Genomic DNA, 12,357 nt, shown 5'->3' on the forward strand with positions numbered 1-12,357 from the left:
AGACAAGGGAAAGTTTCTTACAGTCCTTTTTTATTTCAGTCTTTACAGAGAGAGGCTTTGGAACCCAGCGTCTTGGATAATGGCGTTGTCCCGAATAAATCTCTACCCCTGTCTCTCCCACTTCCTCATTCGTCATCATCATAACCTCCTCTACTGGTGCCGCTATATGCCCTCTATCTTTGAGCTCTTTGCTCTCCTTCTTCTTCTTCTTCTTATTATTATTATTATTATTATTATTGACTTCTTGGTTTACAAAAGTATGTGCAATGTCTCGTTTTTCAGGTTACATTTTCTATAGGTCAGTTTCATTTGTTGAGACATTAGGGTTACATTAGGAAGAAAACGGGAGGAAGAGGTGGAGGGGGTCGTGGTGAGTCAGGGTGGGGTCAGGTGGCGATGTTTCTATTTTGCTTAATGTATGTGTGGGTTTTTGCGCCAGCGTCGCTTGTGCAGGTTCTGTTTGCTATTCACTTGCGTTCCTTTGGTGGTGAGAGAGGTTGGGGTTGGCCTAGGGCAGTGTTTCTCAACCTGTGGGTCCCCAGATGTTGTTGGACTACAACTCCCATCATTCCTAGCCAGCATGACCAGTGGTCAGGGATGATGGGAGTTGTAGTCCAACAACATCTGGGGACCCACAGGTTGAGAACCGCGGGCCTAGGGTGTGGTTGCTTGTTTGTGATTGGCTGTGGTGAACTTTGTTTTTGTGTGTGAGTGGAGTGGGTGGGTGTTTTTGAATCAGCCATATTGATTCGCATGCTCTCCTACCTTTAAGGATCGCCAAGTTCTGGGAGATGGAGGGTCTGGGGTGGTTTCTAATAAAAATATGGTGTTCTGGCTCTCTCGTAATTTCCCAGGTTTCCCCCTCATCTGCCTCTGAGCTGCGACCTCCCTCAGACCCCTCTTGTAAATCTGTACTGTCTTCCACTGGAGGGGTCAGGATGGGGAGGCGGTCTTTGCCATTCCTCCTCTGGAGCCAGTGTGGTGTAGTGGTTAAGAGCGGTGGACTCATAATCTGGTGAACTGGGTTCGATTCCCCGCTCCTCCACCTGCAGCTGCTGGGTGACCTTGGGCCAGTCACACTTCTCTGAAGTCTCTCAGCCCCACTCACCTCACAAAGTGTTTGTTGTGGGGGAGGAAGGGAAAGGAGAATGTTAGCCGCTTTGAGACTCCTTCGGGTAGTGATAAAGCGGGATATCAAATCCAAACTCTTCTTCTCTGCCCAGTGCCTGACACTAATACCATTTGTGGCTGGTGCCCAGTGCAGTAGGGATCAAAGGTTGAGGGGTGTGTGTTGTGTGTGTCAAACACCTGTGACTATTTCTGCAACATCGTCCCTGTCTCCGGTGTCCTATACCTGCCCAATCAGCATGAAAAGGGAGCATTTTAGCCACTGGGAAGATGTCCTGACCCTTTGTGCCAACTGGAGTCAATCAGTGAAGGAAGGTGAGTTGGCCACTGAGGATGGGCTCCTAGGGCCACTCTGGAGAAGGTGCGAGGGGAAACAGCGAGGAGTTGTTATCCCATATGCTCCCAAGCTAAGCGTTTAGGAGCATTAAAGACACAAAGTGCTTTGGTTCCAAGAGAACGGCGTGCATTTCAGTTACATACAATGGAACGTCAAATGAAACACAACTTGAGTCCTTCCAGATAGCTCAGTTGGTTAGAACAGCGGTTGTCAACCTGATCCCTACTGCCCACTAGTGGGCATTTCAGGACTCTAGGTGGGTGGTCATGGGTTCTACGGCACAAGCTGAATCCTCCTTCCATCAAGCACTGGTGGGCGGTAAGGAAATTTTACCATCAAGAAAGATGCATTAGTGGGCAATAGGTATAAAAAGGTTGACTACCCCTGGGTTAGAACATGCTGCTGATAACGCCGAGGCTGCAGGTTTGATTCCCTTATGGGACAGCCGCATATTCCTGCATTGCAGGGGGTTGGAATAGATGATTCTCGGGGTCCCTTACAACTCTACAATTCAATGTACTAAAAAAAATATACTGGAGCACACCATGTTGTTTGCATAGAGAAGAGCGCATCTAGCTGAAAGGCCACACACAGAGATTTACAATGGTCATTGCAATGCATCCCTAATCGTGACCTCTGTGTAGCTATAAGGTTATTGCACTTCTGAATTTGCCAAACCAAGAATGGATAATAATAATAATAATAATAATAATAATAATAATAATAATAAATATAAATTTATATCCCGCCCTCCCCAGCCGAAGCCGGGCTCAGAGCGGCTAACAGTAAAATGATACAACATTCTCAAATCATTACATTTCATTATAAAATCAGTTCAAATCAGATTAATGGCAACCATTGGGCCATTGGGTTCTGTGAGGATGACAGGAAGATGGGGTCAGGCTGTGCCCTGACCAAAGGCCTGGTGGAACAGCTCTGTCTTGCAGGCCCTGCGGAAAGATGTCAAGTCCCGCAGGGCCCTAGTCTCTTGTGATAGAGCGTTCCACCAGATTGGGGCCACAGCCGAAAAAGCCCTGGCTCTGGTTGAGGCCAGCTTAACCTCCCTGTGGCCTGGGATCTCCAAGATGTTTTTATCTGAAGACCGTAAGGTCCTCCGTGGGACATACCAGGAGAGGCGGTCCCATAGGTACGAGGGTCCTAGGCCGTATAGGGCTTTAAAGGATGGGGCAGGAAGGGCAGGTACAGCCGGAGCCAACGACAGGCACGGCCAACAAATGCTGGTCTCGCCTCCGTTTTCCTCATCTACAAGGAATGGCACTGAGATGGAAGAGGAGGACGACTGCTCCAACGGGTCTACTCACTGCTGCCCAGAGTGGTGGCCAGGATGGGCTGGGAATCCTGGCTGGCGCCCAGGGGTGAGTAAGCCTTCAGGTAGATAGAGTACGTTGTCGAGGGCTCCAGGTTTGTGAAGACGTGCTGGAAGGTGGTCTTGCTGACGGCCTCCTGTAGCTCCCGGCTATCGGACTCTGCGGGAGGTGCGAGGAGGAAGAGAGGTCAATCGGTGATGCTCCGTTTTTCAGATGGGATCAGGATGGGACCTCCCAGCTCGGACCAAAGGCCCACCTCGCCCAGCATCCTGTTCTCCCAAAGCGTCCAATCAGGTGCCTTCAGGAAGCCCACAGGAAGGGCACAACATCAACAACCTTCCCCTTATCCCCAGCAACGGAGGTTCCGTTCTTAACCATTGGGGCTATTCGCGTAAGAGCATTCCTACTGGATCAAAGCAAAGACCCCCCTCACACAACTTACTTGTGGGATCACCTGACACCATAGCTACCGAACCACCCGCTCTGATCTGGCACCGTTACAATATGCCTTCCACATTTGGAAGAAAACAAAATATTTTACTGTGGCACCATCCCTGGTGTACGTAGTCTACCAAACCTGCACCTGGAAAGTGAACCTTGGGTGGGAATTTAGGGTCAGGCTCACCACTCACCTCCCGCCTTGCGAATGTGCAGCACATAACCGATTATGGCCTCTGTCACTTCCATGGGGGGCTCCAGCCAAGACACCTGGATGGAGGTGGTGGAGAGGGCAGTGGCCTGGACCCCTTCTGGGGAGCTGGGGAGCTCCTTGGACAGGGCCACAGCTAGCCGGGCGCTGGCCTGGTTGGTCCCTGCGCTGTTTTCTGCAATGCACTGGTAGATGGCTTCATCCGCTGAGGTAATCCGCTGGATCATCAAGGTGCTATGGAAAGGTTTTTTTGAGGGGAAAGAGGCATTAGCAAGACAAAGACAGAAGGTGCTGTTGCAGAAGAGGTGGAAAGTCTTCTCTTTTGTTTAGAAAAAGGCACAACTCTGCTGATTTTCATTTTGAAAACACCTGGTTCGGCAGGTGCAGGCTTTAACCACTGTTAAGGAACTCATCTGCCTTGACTGTTGTGAACATGGCACACAATTTTGAATTATTAGTTTTTGTAGCCTGACAGTCAGTGACAGAGAAAAGGGAGGTAAATGTCCCCAAATGAATAAATGAGTAATTTGGAATATGCAGAAAATATAAAAAAATAAATTTAAGGAACCGCAGAAAGAGGGGGGAAGGAAGTCAGGTTTCAAAATGTTAAAATGATTATAAAATTATTGAAATGGATAAAATTGAAAATTGATAATAATAATGGCATGCTGCGACCGTCCTATGCTTCCAGGATTTTTTTAAAAAAATGTTTTATTGTTTTACTAAGTATACAACATGACTAACAGAGTATTCCTACAATTCAACAGGGTTAGAAACAGGGGGGAAAGTAGAGCATGGTCAGGTATAAGGTAAGGAGATGAAAGACAGAAAGAAAAAATATTAAAAGAAGCCTGTACAACAGAGGCAACATGGCAGTATTCCAAGATAAGACACACGGAGTGGATCAGAAACTCATATAATCAAAAACAGCAGCAGATGAAATCATATTTGGATGGAATTTGCCATCTGCGTTGTTTAACAAACTGATGGAGAAAAGGGAGATAAAGAGTTCTTAATGGCTGAGAAATGTTCTCTGTCTGTCTGTCTGTCTCTCTCTCTCTCCCTCCAGCCTTTGGAAAAGTTACACTCTTCCTGTGTTTCCTGAATACACACAGAAAGAGTGTGTGTGTGTGTATTTCCTGAATACCCACAGACACACATCCCTCTCTCTACATAGGGCTCCTTCAGCAGGAAGTAGGATGGGGATAAAACTAGAATTAGTTGACTCTCCTCTGGTTGGCTCTGGCGCCCCCTACTGCTGGGCTCCCTGCCTTCCGTCCCACCAGACCCCAAAGGGCACCAGCTGCCACCACTGCCCAGCCCTGGCTTAATCCTTTCTAAGTGTGTTCCCTGAGGACGTTCCCGGTCTCACCTGTTGTTGTGCGTCAGCTTGATGTTCTCGCCGGGTGCCAGGACCTTGCCGTTCTTCAGCCAGATCAGGTGGGGTTCCGGCACACCTTGGGCCACGCAGGTGAAAATAGCGCTGCTGCCGGGGGGCTTGGAGACAGATTGGGGCCATTGCACAAACTCCGGCGGGGCTGAGGGAGAGAGGAGAGGAGGAAGGGAAGTTTAGTCATGGTACCAAGCCAACATCTTAGGGTCGTGAACATTACTGGCAATGGCTGGTTTGAAAAAAGCAAGCCTAAGGGCATAAGAACATGAGAAGGGTATCATCCTTCTCTAAACTAAATGAACACTTCAGCAAGACCTCTCTGCCCTGCTTGATCTGCCTTATCTAATTTACTGGATCTGTCTATCCACCCATAAATGTTCAGAGGAGGGTGGCCAGGGTCGAAGCGCCCAAGCTCAGAGATTTTGCTTTGTGTGCAGAAGGGTCCCCGACAGGGCTAGATTTAAGTCTGATAAGGCCCTAAGCTACTGAAGGTAATGGGGCCCTTTATATGTCCAGCTGTCCTTCGTCAGCAACAAATTGTCACTGTTTTTTTTGTGCTGAATATATGTTATACGGTAATTTATGGACCTAATAGGTATCTTATCATGCGAAAGGCTGGGCTGGATGAATCCCTAGCCGGAATTAAGATTGCCGGAAGAAATATCAACAACCTCAGATATGCAGATGACACAACCTTGATGGCAGAAAGTGAGGAGGAATTAAAGAACCTTTTATTGAGGGTGAAAGAGGAGAGCGCAAAATATGGTCTGAAGCTCAACCTCAAAAAAACGAAGATCATGGCCACTGGTCCCATCACCTCCTGGCAAATAGAAGGGGAAGAAATGGAGGCAGTGAGAGATTTTACTTTCTTGGGCACCATGATCACTGCAGATGGTGACAGCAGCCACGAAATTAAAAGACGCCTGCTTCTTGGGAGAAGGGCAATGACAGGCCTAGACAGCATCTTGAGAAGTAGAGACATCACCTTGCCAACAAAGGTTCGTATAGTTAAAGCTATGGTTTTCCCAGTAGTGATGTATGGAAGTGAGAGCTGGACCATAAAGAAGGCTGATCGCCAAAGAATTGATGCTTTTGAATTATGGTGTTGGAGGAGACTCTTGAGAGTCCCATGGACTGCAAGAAGATCAAACCTCTCCATTCTGAAGGAAATCAGCCCTGAGTGCTCACTGGGACAGATTGTGAAGCTGAGGCTCCAGTACTTTGGCCACCTCATGAAAAGAGAAGACTCCCTGGAGAAGACCCTGATGTTGGGAAAGATGGAAGGCACAAGGAGAAGGGGGCGACAGAGGACGAGATGGTTGGATAGTGTTTTCGAGGTTACCAGCATGAGTCTGACCAAACTGCGGGGGGCAGTGGAGGACAGGAGTGCCTGGCGTTCTCTGGTCCATGGGGTCACGAAGAGTCGGACACGACTAAACGACTAAACAACAACAACAACAATAGGTATCTTAAGCCGTTTGCGCAGGTTCCCATGCAACCAGTCCATGCAGAATGTAGGCACCCTATATACAGTGGTGCCCCGCAAGACGAACGCCTCGCAAGACAAAAAACCCGCTAGACGAAAGGGTTTTCCGTTTTGGAGGCGCTTCGCAAAACAAATTTCTCTATGGGCTTGCTTCGCAAGACGAAATGTCTTGCGAGTTTTTCTGACTTTTTTCCCCTCCCCCCCTTTTTCTAAGCCGCTAAGCCGCTTATCAGCTGATCCGCTAAGCTGATAAGCCGCTGATAAGCCGCTAAAAGCCACTAAAAGCTGCTAAGCCGCTAATCCGCTAAGCCATCAATGGGCTTGCTTCGCAAGACGAAAAAACTGCTAGACGAAGTGAATCGCGGAACGGATTCTTTTAGTCTTGCGAGGCACCACTGTATATAAAAATGAGCAAACCAGTGATATTTTAGGGAGCAGGCTAGCAGGCGAGACCCATGACTTACATCAGGGGTCAGCAAACTTTTTCAGCAGGGGGCCAGTCCACTGTCCCTCAGTGCTTGTGGGGGGCCGCACTATATATATTTTTTGGGGGGTGAACAAATTCCTATGCCCCACAAATAACCCGGAGATGCATTTTAAATAAAAGAACACATTCTACTCATGTAAAAACACGCTGATTCCTGGACCATCTGCGGGCCGGATTTAGAAGGCAATTGGGCTGGATCCAGCCCCCGGGCCTTAGCTTGCCAACCCATGACTTACATCATGGGTGCCTACACAACACAAAACACCGCTGCTGTATGTAGATTTTATTTTATTTGTTTTTTATCTTATATTTTGGAAATGTACATCCAGGTGTGTTTTTTCATTTATTTTTTTGGGGGGCCCCCCAAAAGAGTGGGGCCCTGAGCTAGTTGTGACTTGGTATAAGCTCCTATTCTGAAGGGGGCTATAGCTCAGCAGCCAAACATCTGCTTTGCATGAGCTCCTTAGAGAAAAATGTGTGGGACATAAATGCAAAAAAAATAGAAGGGGGGGTTGGAGTCATGTGCTTGCATAAACACGCATGGAATTGTGTGTGCGCACCCCGTGTCTCTCCCCTCGGTGCATCCACACCCGCATGGCGCTCTGTGGACCAACGCCACAGTTTCTCGTGACCCTTTCCGAATCTGCCCTTGCCCTGCTCCCTTCTCTTCCGGCTCCGAGGACTCAGATGTGCCAAAAATAATGTCCATTTCGCAGCCTCTCTCTCCCTCAGGATCTGGTTGCCGGGGTCACCTCCCTCCTCCCCCACCCCCGCCCCAGGGGGTGGGGGGTGGGGTGGGGCAGAGTTACCGCTAGACACAATTACAAATCCACTCAACCCTGTCAGACGCACGAACTCTCTCTCTCCCTCTCTTTGCAAATCCTGCATTATGCAGAATGCACACAAATTGCACAGAGACGAGGCCCTGGAAATTTCGTACTGTTCACGGGTTGTTTTTTTTAAAAAGTTTTCAAAGAAGAGGGAGTTACACACACACACACACACACACACGTAAAACAGCTCTCTGCAATGGGCAGAAAATAAAATAAAATAACCCCCTCACTTATTAGATTTCCCACATCGTTCTTAGTTTCTGACCCTCCTCTCCCCTTCTCTGGATCCACCAAAATGCTTTCCTGGTTCTCCTTCGCTAAGAAACTAAAAAAAATCATTGTGTTAAGCGAATGCAACTCATCCTAAATCATCTCCCCCCCCCCCCGCCCCATCCTGAATTGGTGCTTCCGTTTGCTCCAAAAGCAGCCAATTTCTCTCTCTGGGCTCATCCACACAGTCGTTTAATGTGGGCGGTAATCTTCCTGAACCTCCTTTAATTCTCTGTTGTCCTTATGACACTCTAACCACTACGCTACATTTAGTTGGCTACGACCCACATTCAAAGCATTGTTATACCACTTTAAACAGTCACGGCTTCCCCCAAAGAAACCTGGGAACTGTAGTTGGTTAGGGATGATGAGAGTAGTTAGGAAGTCCCACTCGCAGAGGTCCAATTCCCAGAATTCCCTTGGAAAAGGGATTGACCGTTTGACCACTCCAGGAATTGTAGCTCTGTGAGGCGAACAGGGGTGTCCTCACAACTCTCAGCACCCTTAACAAACTACTGTTCCCAGGATGCTTTGGGAGACGCCAAGACTGCTTGAAGGTGTATGCATATCCTTCAACCTTTCTCCGATGAAAATAGGGGCGTCCCCTTCCATAATGATAATTTTACAATATACCCCACACATCTTACTGGGTTGCCCCAGCCACTCTGGGTGGCTTCCAACACATATAAAAACATAATAAAACATTAAACATTTTTAAAGCTTCCCTATACAGCACATCAAAGTGCAAGTAGATAAATAGGTACCACTCCGGCAGGAAGGTAAACGGCGTTTCCATACGCTGCTCTGGTTTCGCCAGAAGTGGCTTAGTCATGCTGGCCACATGACCCAGAAAAACTGTCTGCGGACAAACGTTGGCTCCCTCGGCCAGTAAAGCGAGATGAGCACCGAAATCCCAGAGTCGTTCGCGACTGGACATAACTGTCAGGGATCCTTTACCTTTACAGTGGTACCTCGGGTTACAGATGCTTCAGATTACAGACGCTTCAGGTTACAGACTCCGCTAACCCAGAAATAGTACCTCAGGTTAAGAACTTTGCTTCAGCATGAGAACAGAAATTGTGGGCTGGCGGCGCAGCGGCAGCAGAAAGCCCCATTAGCTAAAGTGGTACCTCAGGTTAAGAACAGTTTTAGATTAAGAACGGACCTCCAGAATGAATTAAGTATTTAACCCGAGGTAACACTGTATACAGGATTGTCTTCAGATGGTTCGAGGGGTCTGATAACTCCATACCCTCCATCATTTTAGGACATTCCAGGATCAAATCAGAAACTGGAACGGCTTCTCTAAATCAGGGATGCCCCTGGAAAATAGGGACACTTGGAGGCTCTGTGTATGTTGATGTTTTAAGTGCAGTTTGCTAAGGGTGATGAGTGTTGTTAAGAGACCCCCTCTTCCCCTCCAATACCCAGAGTTCCCTGGGGTGCTAAACCACACTGGGAATTGTAGCTCAGTAGCAAACTCCCAATATTCTCAGAGGGAAAGCCACAAATTTTAAGGCAATATGATACGGCTCAAAGGCATGTGGCCTCCTTTAAGTTTTGAACTGGACTTTTTGGAGCCATTTTCGAAAGACATCTAAATCCCTCTTTGCGGTGCAGGCTGGCTGCGGAAGGAATCGGGCTCAGGCGCCACAGCCCCATGGATCGGTCCTGGTCCCCCAGCTGCGCCACAGCCGAGAGGAGCCCCTCTCAACATCCCCCCACCCCTGGCCGCAGCGTGGGAGCGGCCTCGGAGGCAGATGTCACATTGAAAAGCCTGACACCCTCCAGAAAAGAAGCTTTAAGCTTACGAGACGGGCCGCATCTCATTAGCTCGCCAAAGGGCTGGGAAGTGAACAGCGGCCCCCTCCCCGCCTCGCCCCCCAAACAAAGGAGAGGAGAGACGGCCCCTCACTGGAAAATGGCTTTGTCATCCAGACGGGGCCGGCATGGCAATGGAGGGGGGCAGGAGAGCGAACTCTGCCCTTTCCCTGTCCCCCATAGAATGCGCCAGAGGAATCTGCGCACCCTCTCACACGCCCAGCAACCACCCTGAAACATATGCTCGCTCGGACCCTTGCTCTTGGCGGAGCTGGGAGATAACTGGAGGTCAGGAAGCAGGGAGTTTAAAAGAATCTGAAGGGACATAGAGATACCCCCCGGCCTTCTGGATAGCCCCCTAGCCATCACTCAGGAATACAGCACCTGCCTTGCAGACAGAAGGTCCCAGGTTCTCCAAGTAAGGCTAGGAGTTGTCCCACACCTGAAAACCTGGAGAGCCACTGGCCTTTGTTCAAAAGTTTGAGGACTAGAAGCTTGCATTCTTTTTAAGGGAAGGGTTGCAGCTGGGTGGGAGAGAATCTGCTTTGCCTGCAGAAGGTTCAGTTCCCCAGCCTCTCCAGGAAGGCTTGAGAGCTGTCCCTTCCCTGAAACCTTGGGCTGCCGGTCAGTGAGGACAATGGTAAGCTAGCTGGGTCAAAAGCCTGACTCAGGCCGAAGTGGCTTCCTCTTCTCCGAATGCCACAGAACACCTGCTATGAATGCAGAAGATTCAATCTCTGGCATCCGTGGTTAGAAGCAGGCAGGCAATGGGGAAGAACTTTTATAACCTGAGCGCCTAGATGGATGCTGCCAGCTATACTTGCCTAGGTGAATAAATAGGCCAACCCCACAATCGCCTCATTACATAAATCATGTTCAGAATACCACAACACACACTTAACTGGCTGTAAAGTAACATAACATTATATACAATAAAACTGTAACTGTCATATCAAAAAATTGCAAAGCACAGTTCCTGGTGGCAATAACATATCATATCACTATTATTATGTTTTGTGGTATTCTGAACATGATTTATGTAATGAGGCGATTGTGGTGTGTGTTGTTGACCTAGTCATTTGCCATGGCTGTTTCTATTGCTATAATTTAGGTAATTAATGATGTTACATGTTAATAGTTTGATTATTACAATATAAAAAGTGGAAACAGCAATGACTGTGTTGTTGTATTCTGGAGGTGAAGAAATAGCTTGACATACTCTAAGTCACCTTCCTAATGTTCCTTTCATCTCCGCAGTATATCGGTTTTAATGCCACCTTTTCCTCCAGAGAGCTCAAGGGCAGCTGCATGGCATAGGGGGCATTCAAACCCGGATCTCGCCCAGGTCCTAATCCAACGCTCTAACCACTGCACCACACTGGGAGAGGGACCCACTGTCCCAACAGCCTAACACTCTCCACCCCCTTTTTAATCTAAGCAGCAGACCTCTAAGCCAGCCCATTCTGCACCTGAACACTTCTGATAGCTTAGGGGGCTGACCCCCACGCTAAACACCTCTTTGCCTCTTAACAATGGACTGGTCCTCCTATTTTTCCATTTTCGCCTCCAAGTCCATATTCATGTGTCATCCTAGAGAGAATAAATCGAAGGGGATCTGGCAGCAGTGTGTGTGTGTGTGTGTGTGGACGAGGGGGGTCATGACCTCTGCCCTTTCACCCCGCAAAGTCAAGTGTGCCATTCCCAGCTGGGACGTGCTGGCCAAACCTCGGAGACTCCATCTTCACCCACCTTCTCGTCGCACCCTTGACCTCTCCTGCGGACCCTCGGACAGCCATAGCTCATGTGCTGGAGGGGGTAGAGGAAGGCTTAAGGGGCGTTCCTGTACCCCTTGACTCCCCAACACAGACTGCTGCTTTCTTCACACACACACACACACACACACACACATACACACCTTTGTATGAAAACGGAGCCCTGCCAATTCCGAATTCACCGCCACCGCAAGGGGTCCATTTGGCCGACGCTGTTCTCCTGACAGGGTTGTGGGGTGGCTCTTTTGGGTTTTTTTGCTCCCATCAATCACCCCCAGGCCCTTTTGTCCTCAGCGCATGGGTCATGGAATCGACCCCACATCTCTTTATCTGAGCCACGGCCCAGAATCGATGGCCGCTCTGGGGGCTGGTTCGATCCTGCCTCTCATCAACCCTTGAGATGAGAAAGCGGCGGGGCGGGGGAGAGAGGCAAGGAGAGGAGGCAGCGAGATGTTCTGAAATGAAACTGATATCGGGGACAAAACACCTTGAAGAGAGAGAGAGAGCCAAGACAAGGGGACATTGCAATTTCTGTCGAGCAGAAAATTGAGGAGAAGAGCCGTTCATGGTGAGGCGTCCAGGACTTTGTGTCCGGGAGGCAAAGGTCACTGGGGTTTGTAGCCGGACTTAGGAGGCCTTACGGACTCAGAGATGTTTTTACCAGCGTAATCAGGGATTTTTCATAGGCAAAAACATGGTGGCGGGTCAGGTCACCGGCCGACAGATTCAGAACCCCAGTAAAACATTTATGAGGCTCCAACGAAACCGCTTCACCCCTCTTGATGGCTTGTGTTGACATTGATGGTGGTGATTACTGGGGGGAAGATTAATCAGTGTTAGGGTGGGGGGGGTG

General features: G+C 48.9%; 1 protein-coding gene and 1 long non-coding RNA gene across 2 annotated transcripts in view; one reads left to right on the top strand and one right to left on the bottom strand.

The window, feature by feature from the left end:
• LOC309330184 overlaps positions 1–12,357 on the top strand; it is a 182,011-nt gene that overhangs the window by 8,275 nt on the left and 161,379 nt on the right. The gene's annotated exons all lie outside the window — the stretch shown is intronic.
• LOC309329848 (immunoglobulin superfamily DCC subclass member 3-like) overlaps positions 1–12,357 on the bottom strand; it is a 33,679-nt gene that overhangs the window by 6,317 nt on the left and 15,005 nt on the right. The window contains exons 7-9 of the mRNA XM_081840963.1: positions 4,815–4,980; positions 3,426–3,676; positions 2,788–2,952 (exon numbers count right to left, since the gene is read on the bottom strand). Of these exons, the coding sequence (XP_081697089.1) occupies positions 2,788–2,952; positions 3,426–3,676; positions 4,815–4,980 (582 nt within the window). The remainder of the gene's footprint in view (positions 1–2,787; positions 2,953–3,425; positions 3,677–4,814; positions 4,981–12,357) is intronic.

Source organism: Podarcis erhardii, assembly GCF_964252035.2.
Source record: "Podarcis erhardii genome assembly, chromosome: 15".
NCBI lineage: Eukaryota > Metazoa > Chordata > Lepidosauria > Squamata > Lacertidae > Podarcis > Podarcis erhardii.